Source organism: Mastomys coucha, unplaced genomic scaffold, assembly GCF_008632895.1.
Source record: "Mastomys coucha isolate ucsf_1 unplaced genomic scaffold, UCSF_Mcou_1 pScaffold3, whole genome shotgun sequence".
Taxonomy (NCBI): domain Eukaryota; kingdom Metazoa; phylum Chordata; class Mammalia; order Rodentia; family Muridae; genus Mastomys; species Mastomys coucha.
The window spans coordinates 7,723,612-7,733,180 of NW_022196909.1; the positions used below are offsets into that span (position 1 = coordinate 7,723,612).

Below are 9,569 nucleotides of genomic sequence, written 5' to 3' on the forward strand. Positions count from 1 at the left end.
AAAAAAAAAAAAATGTGAGGGAAAGGGACATATCCAGTGTGGTAGTTTTGTGGTAATCAAGGGCCAGAAAGATGGCCCAGTGGGTAAAGACATTTGCCATCAGGCCTGATGACCTGAGTCCCATCCATGAAGGGAAGAGAGCACTGACTCTTACAGATTAATCTCTGATCTCTACACATGAGGTGTGGCATAGTCACTGCCCGACACCCCAGCCAAAATGTTAAAAAAAAAATCTATCTATCTATCTATCTATCTATCTATCTATCTATCTATCTATCTATGTATCTATGTATCTATGGATCAAATGTGTCTCCTTATATTTCAAAAAAGAACTATAGGCAAGATAAACAAGAAATAGATTTTATTTTTTTATCTACAAATGGGAAGGGTTGAAAGCCGGGATATTTTGTTGTGGATGAGTCTAGCCAGTCTGTATTTCGGAGTACTATAGAAAGCACATCACATAAGGGGGCAAGAAGGAAGGGAAACAAGGAAGTGGGATATGAAATACAGGGTATTTTCGCATTGCCTGGGGCTCTTGAGTCAAAATTCCCAAGGCCTTGTTATTGCCTAAGCGGCTAGAATAACCCTGAGGAACTTAAGCCTCAACAGCAGGCAAAGTTGGAGGCCTCACCCTCCCACCCTGGTCTTCCAAAAGCCTCTCACCTGCCCATTTCTCCCAGAGCTGGGTCTTGGAAACTAGAAATTCCTTCTGCAGAGGTCAAAGAAACCCTAATCTTAAGTACATTGATCTCCCTTTCAATAGTAGATAAGACTCCTCTGTAGAAGTAATTTTGCCCTAGGCTCTCAGGGCAGGGTAACGAGCCTGCGCCTTGCAGGGGTCTTCTGGAGCCTGGGAAGGCAAGAAACTTGATGTGTCACAGCCAGAATCCAGCAGCTGCCTCTTAGTCACCATGTCTCCAGGTTAGACCAAGAGTAACATACTTGGATCTAGGACACAGCTGTGTTTCATGGCTCTCATGGCTGTCTCCTGAGAGTCACAATGCCCCTTTGTGATAAAATATCCTTGAAGACCCACAGTCAAACATTAGATGGAGCTCGGGGAGTTTTGTGGAAGAGTTGGTGGAAGGACTGAGGGACCTGAAGAGGACAAGGACTCCACAGAAGACCAACAGAGTCAACTAACCTGGATCTTTGTGGGCTCCCAGAGGCTGAGCCACCAACCACGGGGCATACATAGGCTTGACCTACGTCCTCTACCCATATGTAGCAGAAGCACAGCTTGGTCTTCATGCGGGTCCCCCAACAGCTGAAGTGGGGGCTGTCCCTGACTCTGTTGACTGCGTGTGGATCCTGTTCCCCTAACTGGGCTGTCTTGTCTGGCCTCAGGGGGAGAGGATGCATATAGTCCTGCAGTGACTAGATATGTTTGTAGGGAGACCAGGGGGTCTCCCCCTTCTCAAAGAGGAGAGCGGGAAATGGGGTAAGGATCTGAGTGAGAAGATCCTGGGAAGGGGGGCTGACATTGGGATGCAAAATGAATGAATGAATGAATGAATGAATGAATGAATATATAAATGCACAAATATCCTTGAAGCTACACTCAAATTCTTCCCACTGTATCAGAAACTTGCAATCCAGGACACTTTCTTAGCCGCCACATGAATACTAAGTCTATACCATCAGAAGGCCTGGCTTCATTAGAGAGTTACTGGCATTGTGAATTTTGGTGTCCCCTTTTCCCAAGGACATTTCAAGATGATCACAGGAAGAAAAAGAGAGGTGGGGTCTATCATGATTTTAGAGAGTCTTTCACCTTATAAACATGCTGACCCCTCCTAGTCATTAACCCATCTTAAAAGTCAAAACAGACCCCAATGGGTGCTAAACACCACTCACTGCCCCACCCCAACAACCTCACTTTTCAGGTGAGCCCAATCTCATCTCTCCCTAGAAGGAATGAATCATCCTTTGTTGCTTTGTTTTGCTCAATAAACTTCTGCTAAAGCTTTCTGTGCCCTTTGACTGAATTCTGTCCTTTGAGGAGACAAGATCTGAGGAGGACCTCTTCCCCTAATCAGGTTCTCACTGAATCCCTCAGGACAGGCATTATGGTTGCTTTTCTACATTCTTGTCTAAGCCTCTGTTCGGGTCACATGATCCATCAGGCCCATGAGATAAATCCTTTCCAAAGGGCAGAGTTTGGAGAATCTCAGAACAGCTGGACATGCAGAGGTTCGCAAGAAAGTGACTGCGAATCGATCCACGTGCTGTAAGGATCACACACCCCAATACTACGGGGACAATACCTCCCAAAATTAGAGCCCTTCATATGTATCAGGTGCCTATACACCTCTTCATCTGGTTACTTATTTGTATCCTTTTAGGCAACCTTTTAAAATAAACTGTAAAACATGGCTCTCTCCATCCTGTGAGAACTATAGTATGTAGTCTGAGGAGAAAGTCCTGGGAGCTCCATTCACTCTGTAGCCATCCAATCAGAAGTTCCAGAGGTCTAGACTGGATCTGAAATGGGAGCAGTGTTGGTACTGACGCCCCTTCATCTGTGAGATGCTGCATGCTACAGGTGCATGGTGTCATAACTGAATACTGTGAGAAGCCCCAGAGAGTGTCTTCTGCAGAATGGATTGCTTGCTTGCTATTGGGGAGAAGCCTGCATGGCTTTTCGAGTCACAGAAGTAGTCTGTGTTTTGAGCATACACTACGAGAAACTGCATCTGTTTTCCCTACACAGATAAGAAAGACAAGGTAAGAGAAAGTGGAGAAAGAAGGAAGGGGAAAGAAAGAGAGGGAAGGGGAAGAAAGAGGAGAAAAACGGGAGGGAAGGAGAGGGAAAAGGAGGAGAAACGGGCAGCCTGGCATTAGCTGCTGGCAGGGGAAGCTTGCTCTGGCATCCCCATCCTATAGGCTGACCTCGATATCAACAGGGCTGTCCGCTCCAGGGATGTGATAAAAGAACGCGTGTTGAATGGCCACCATCAAAGCATTTTTCTGAGCAGTTTGGCATGCAAGGATCACTTGCATATTTTCCACTCCCGAATGGACCACGAGCTGCAGGAAGAAAAGGTGAATTACAAAGAGATTGCTTCCAGGGGAAGGAGCAGCTGATGGTGGAGTTCATCAATTAGTTAAACCGTGAGACACCCAGGACTTGAACTGCATTGGGCTTCTTGTTGCTCAACTGCCAGACTGAACCAGCTCTTCCCCAGACAGCCGCTCATCCCTGGCAGGGAGCCTATGAGTCCCCAGGCAGGGAGCCTATGAGTCCGACCTCATGCACACACATCCCCACCCCCCACACCCCCGTCAGGGAAGGGCTCTGATGGACTACATAGACTCAGAAGCACGCTCTTGAAAGCCATTAAGAAAAATATCTACTTATATAGAAGCAAAAAAGTTCAAGGCAAAAGGAGACAAATGACACTGGGTTCTAAAAGCTATGCCGAAAGCTCCAATAGCGACTATACACTTTAAAAAGCTACACTCGTCCTGCGTCCTTTCTTTTCATCCCTAACAGAACTTATGACATGGGGGCTGCTGTCCTTGTGGTCAAGCCAGGCCCATGCAAGGCCAGCATTATTAATAATAAAGGAAAGCTTTCCTCTTGTTTGAGACATGCTCCCATGTAGCCCAGGTTAGCCTCAAATTCAAACTCTCTATGTAGCTGAGGCTGGCCTTGAACTCCCAACCCCTCTCCCTCCCCCTTCCTTCCCCTCCCTCTCCCCCTCCCCAGCACTGGAATCACAGGCAGGCCACAATGCTAGGAGGAGCATGGGGAAAGCTTTTCTTACCAATGGATGGAAGCCAATTTGTATAAAATTAAAAAAAAAAAAAAAAACCTTTTTTTTAAGAACACAAGAATAAGTTGCTTTGTTTTAGTTTAGGTTCTTTTTCAACTTTAGCATCTTTCTTTAAAAAAAAAATACACAGAGCCATTTACCTTGAGGATGGTTTCTTTTGTGTAAAAGCTGAATTTGCCAATTTGGTTCTCATCCAACTCAGAGATGGCTAGGACCAGAGAGGTGGGGCAGTATCTGTAAGAAGAAAAGTGGAGCTGCCCCAGCCTGACACACTGCCTGTCAGGGGATACCCATCTGATGGCGTGGGACAGCAGCTGACTGGATCTGGGCCACCAATGATAATAGCAAGCTTTACAGAGGACCATATTCAACCCCAAGCTGGAAGGCTCTGGAGTCTTTCCGGCTCTCACTGGACGTGGTTGTGATGACCACTCCATACTTCTGGAAGTTCTCCATCATCTCTTTTTCTTCTTGCTCTCTTGACCACACCTGTTCAGGATCCCCCACTAGCCCCCTCTATTGAACACCCCTAAATGGCATCGACTTCTTGCTCTCTGCGGTTCCAGCAGATAGCTATTCTGGTCTCTATACCATATTCCTGCGTCGCCTTTTGGAAGCTGTGGCTTTCTGTCAAGTACTTCAGTATTTATCAGTCTTTGCTTTCTCATCTGTAACTGGACTGTTAGCTAGTATAGGATTGGAATGACTGTGAAATGTGTATGTACAAATGTGTGTATGTACAAAAAGCATAAGTCGTTACATCCTGCGGCCTGCATGCTACCCTCACACCATCTCTCTAAAGTGACAACTTTCAGAAATTACAATACATACAATGAAGTCGAGATGCATGCTCTCTAAACACACGAATCACCCTTCCAGAAGGTTCCCCTTGACTTGGAGCATAACTGGACCTCACAAGGAGGTCACCACTGGACCAGACCACAGAGCCAAGAGGTGGAGTCCAGCCCTCTTTTATCTAGAAAACCAGCTCTACAAAAGCCTTGAGTACAGCCAAAGTCCACAGTGGCAGTCAGACACCTGGCCTCACTTGAGGATACATTGTGCTTCCTGCCTTGGAACGCTCATCTTGTTTTAGCAGTGAGGTGAAATAGGGCAAGAGAAATTTGCCCCTAAGGAACTATTTGGCAACATCAGGAGGCATCTTCAATTGTCAGAAACAAACAAAGGCATGGGTAGGTTGAGAAAGAATAGAGAGAGGAGGAAGAAGAAGAGGAGGAGGAAAGGGAGGAGGAAGAGGAGAAAGAAGAGGAGGAAGAGGATGATGGAGAGGAGGAGGAAGAAGAGGAAGAGGAAGAGGAGGAGGACAGAGGCTGCCACTGGTGTCTCTCCAGTAGACATCAATAATACTGTTGAATAACCAAAGGCACATGTGGGAAAGCGACCTTGTCCCACCCATTAAAGCTGGATTCAGCCCTCATTTTCTCAATGCCAAGAAACCACCATAGTGTCCTGCTGTACAAATTTCTCTCATTACAGCCCATGTCCTGGGAAATCGAGTAGCCTAATAGAATGTCTGAGTCACAGCTTGTACTATACTAGCGGTACAGAGACTTTTCCTCTGTTGGGGCACTTTGCCTTCCTAGGGGTGGAGCCAGTTCTGGGACTCTCCAGGGGCAGAGAAAAGACAGCCTGGCTCAGAAGGAAAGAAGTGAGGACAGGAGAAGCTGGCCCTCCCCACAGGCTAATGGCTGGCCTCGGGAGAGAAGAGGTGCCATAGCCTTAGGTGTAACAGAGTAGATGTCACCTGTCTCAGAGAAGAGCACCACGGGCTGCCCCTGGGGGTTCATTGATTGGGAATTCCCACAAAGGGAGCTGACTCAGACGTGTGCATGTGAGCTCTGCGCTTGTTGTCACTGATGGAGAAGTGTAGCTGACTTCTTCCTGATCTGGAAAAGTGAGGCCAGCCCTCACACCCCTTGCTACCAGAAGGACATGGTCCACCAGAGAAGATGGGGGCCATCTGTTTCCTGTGCATTCTCTGACCTAGTTCTCCCATGGCTCAGCGATTTTGTGTGTTCTTAGCCATTTATTTTCTTTTTCCATTTTTGAGTGTGTATGGGGTTAGTAGTCATGCATATATGTAGACGTGTTTCTGTGCTCGTGCACATAGAAACGCAAAAGTTGAAGCTGTAAATTATCTTCATTACCTTTCCATCTTATTGAGTGAAGTGGGGTCTCTCTCAGTTAAGTCCAAAGCTCATACAGGTTGTAATCTTGCTAGCCAGCTTGCTCTGGGGATCACCCATCTCACTGCCGGGGATCACCCATCTCACTGCCGGGGACCACCCATCTCACTGCCGGGGACCACCCATCTCGCTGCCGGGGATCACCCATCTCGCTGCCGGGGATCACCCATCTCGCTGCCGGGGATCACCCATCTCGCTGCCGGGGATCACCCATCTCGCTGCCGGGGATCACCCATCTCGCTGCCGGGGATCACCCATCTCGCTGCCGGGGACCACCCATCTCGCTGCCGGGGATCACCCATCTCGATGCCGGGGATCACCCATCTCGCTGCCGGGGATCACCCATCTCACTGCTGGGGATTACCTCCCAAAGCTGGAATTACAGGTCTCCACCATGCTTGTGAGGCATTTACATGGGTTCTGGGATCCAAACTCGGGTCCTCAAGCTCGCACAGCAAGCTCTTTAACCACAGAGCCACCTCCTAACCTGATTTTGTGTTTTTATATAGTTATACCCTTGATTGAGAGAATTGTTTCTCCCTCCTAATTAAAAAAAGAAAGAAGAAAGAAGCCAGCACAATAGCAGATTACATCTAAGGGGTAAGATACGACTGCACCTGCTGCCCAGTGCTGATGGAAAGCATTCACACTGGTTGCTCATCTCCCATGACACCATTGTCCCCTGGAGACTCACCTGTCTACTTGACTGCTGTCCTCCAGCACAGAAGTTATAAAGACAGGAGGGGGCGGGTCCACCTTGTCCTTGTGTGATGCAAACTCAAAGTGGGCAGGCCTCAGATGCAGATGGGATTCTTCAAAACCCATCTCCTGTGCCAATTCCTTATAAAGCCTAAAAGCAGGGAAGGGGCAAGGGTGTGTCTGTTAGTGGTTTTTCCTGAAAGACAATTAAGCCAAGAGAAAGTGAACACACACGATTAAGCGGGAACACAACACCAACCAGAGCAAGCCCAGTATTAAACAAAGAGAACAATCTCAAATGATCTTGTGCACCTACTAGGTCAGGCGGATGATAGAAACAGGGATGCACTTGGGCAGCAGCTCAGCCCTACTTCCCACACAGGGACTGCTGTGCTGGGACCCTCATGAGCTCATCAGTCTTTACTTCTGAGACACGGTCCCTGCCTTCCCTTGATGCTATTCATGCCGACTCCTCACTCCCTTCCTGGAGACCACTTCTATTTGCTGAACCCACACTGTCCATGCTCCTGCCCAGTGACCACTCCTTGCCAGGTTTCACTAGCTTTTCTTTTCTTTTTTTGCTTTGTTTTTGTTTTGTTTGTTTGTTTTTCGAGACAGGGTTTCTCTGTATAGCTCTGGCTGTCCTGGAACTCACTCTGTAGACCAGGCTGGCCTCGAACTCAGAAATCCACCTGCCTCTGCCTCCCAAGTGCTGGGATTAAAGGTATGCACCACTACCGCCCGGCTCACTAGCTTTTCTTTAAGTCCAGATGTCTTAATTCTATTCCTTGCCCTCTTCTCACTTACTACATCAGTCCCTAAAACCATATCCTCATAGAAGCATTTGTGGCCCTCAGCCCTGTCCTGATTCATCTCTCAGCTCCATTCGGATGTCTCTCTGGCAATTCAGTCTTAAACAGTCTCTCTCCAGTCTAAGCCAGTTCTCACCATGAGCTCAATTGGCACCTGGATCAGTGCACCGGGGTTGCCACAAAGTACACAGAAACACACCAAGTACTAACAGTGTGTTCCATTGCCTCAGATCTGAGATCAAGGTGTGGACAAGTTGGTTCCTTCCAGGCTTCTGAAGTGGGAGCTGTCCCATGGCGCTTTCCTTAGCTTGTAGATGGTGCCCCTCCCCCACTTCCCTGTGTAGTTTGTGCCAACGGTCCTCTTATGAGTCCATCAGCCTATTGGATTAGGATTCAACCCAGTGCCTTCAGATGAATTTGACTATCTCTTGAGCAGACTCTCCCATCTTGACATACTGGTTCTTGATCCCATATGTTTTAGAGGGACCCAGTTCTATTTATAACATCATTTCCCATGATGCTTTCCCTGGTCCACTTAGAAAAGATGAAATATTCTCTTTGCTGTGCTCCCAAAGTATTCTTTCAAGTGAGAAAAGTATCCTGGTTATAATATATTATGGGTAATTTTTACATTATTAACTCCCGAGAGACTCATCCATTGCAGAGACGCAGTGTCTGGGAGGTGGCAGCTTGACTGATTGATGGCAGCTCGCTTTCTCTTTCTGCTACTTTCTAATTTGGAGATTTGAGGCTAATTACTTCATTTTTTTCCCCACCCTCCACTTCCTTGCTAAGGAAGTGTTTGTACCTGTCTTGTAAGGATGATTTAAGAATGTAAGGAAATGATACACATAAAGTCCCACAAAGACTGTGGTCAAGCAGGTCCTCAGTGGTGGCTAGTGGACTAGGGGACCAATCCATGGTCTGTGCCTGAAGGGCCTCTTGTGGGGATCAGAACAAGTCTGAAAAAGTCTTGAAAAAGTCTTGCCACATGCTTTCATTAAAAACAGACCTCATCAGAACCTGTCTTCTCTGCCCTGCTGAGCCCATAGCCCTCTCCAGATGGAGATGTTGCCCCTGACACATTCTCCTGCCTCAGGCCCTCTGCTAGTCAGCTTCATTGTGTGCCAGAGAAAAGTCAACCAAGATCCTCAAAGTGACTGCTGTGGCCCATGGCCCTCACCAGGAGCCACGGTTTGGATGTTCCTCTAAGTTGGCATGTTAGAAATTCAATTCCAACACAAAGATAGTTGAGAGAGATTTTTAAGGAATGTTGGTTGTGGGGCCTGGGCTGTTTGAGAATAGGAAGCTAGTTATTGAGGAAGTGGGTTCCTGATGGAAGGACATCACACCCTTCCCCTCTCCTTTCTGACTTCCACTGCTCCTCTCTCCACTCCACTGATGAGCACAAGCAGAGCATACGCTATTTATTGCCCATCTGTTTTCTGTCTCAGGTGCAGCAAGAAGGCTCTTGCCAGATGTGGACCCTGTGGAGATTTGAATATGCTTGGCCCAGGGGGTGGCACTATTAGGGGGTGTGACCTTGTTGAAGGCAGTGTGTCACTTTGGGTGTGGGCTTGAAGATGCTCCTCCAAGCTGCTTAAAAGTCAGTCTTCTCCTGTCTACCTTTGGATGAAGATGGAGAACTCTCAGCTCCTCCAGCCCCACATCTGCCTGGAGGTTGCCATGCTCCCGCCTTGATGATAACAGAATGAACCTCTGAACCTGTAAGCCAGCGCCAGTTAAATGTTGTTCTTGATCATGGTGTTTGCTCACAGCAGCAACACCCTAAGACAGACCCCATGACCTTGGACATCTCATCCAGAGCTATTAGATATAGGTCTCTATTCTTTACAAAGGACACTGTCTTAGGTAGTCTGTTAAAACAGAACAGATTAAGATTCCAGGTCACAGAATAGCATGGTAAACAGTCTGGCAGTGATTTCCTGTTAGAAAGCTGACAAACCACTATCAAGCATCTAAACAAAAGGACTTGTGTTGAGTGGAAAGAAAATGTGGGTAGACTGGGAGACTCTGGCTCACTAGGTGGAATGGTCAGAGAGGCTCAC

At 47.5% G+C, this 9,569-nt stretch overlaps 1 protein-coding gene across 1 annotated transcript in view; it reads right to left on the minus strand.

Moving 5' to 3' along the window:
* Positions 1–9,569, minus strand: part of LOC116075167 — a 156,191-nt gene that overhangs the window by 88,921 nt on the left and 57,701 nt on the right. Inside the window, exons 20-22 of the mRNA XM_031348191.1 lie at positions 6,684–6,839; positions 3,923–4,016; positions 2,896–3,033 (exon numbers count right to left, since the gene is read on the minus strand). Coding sequence (XP_031204051.1) covers positions 2,896–3,033; positions 3,923–4,016; positions 6,684–6,839 — 388 coding nt within the window. The remainder of the gene's footprint in view (positions 1–2,895; positions 3,034–3,922; positions 4,017–6,683; positions 6,840–9,569) is intronic.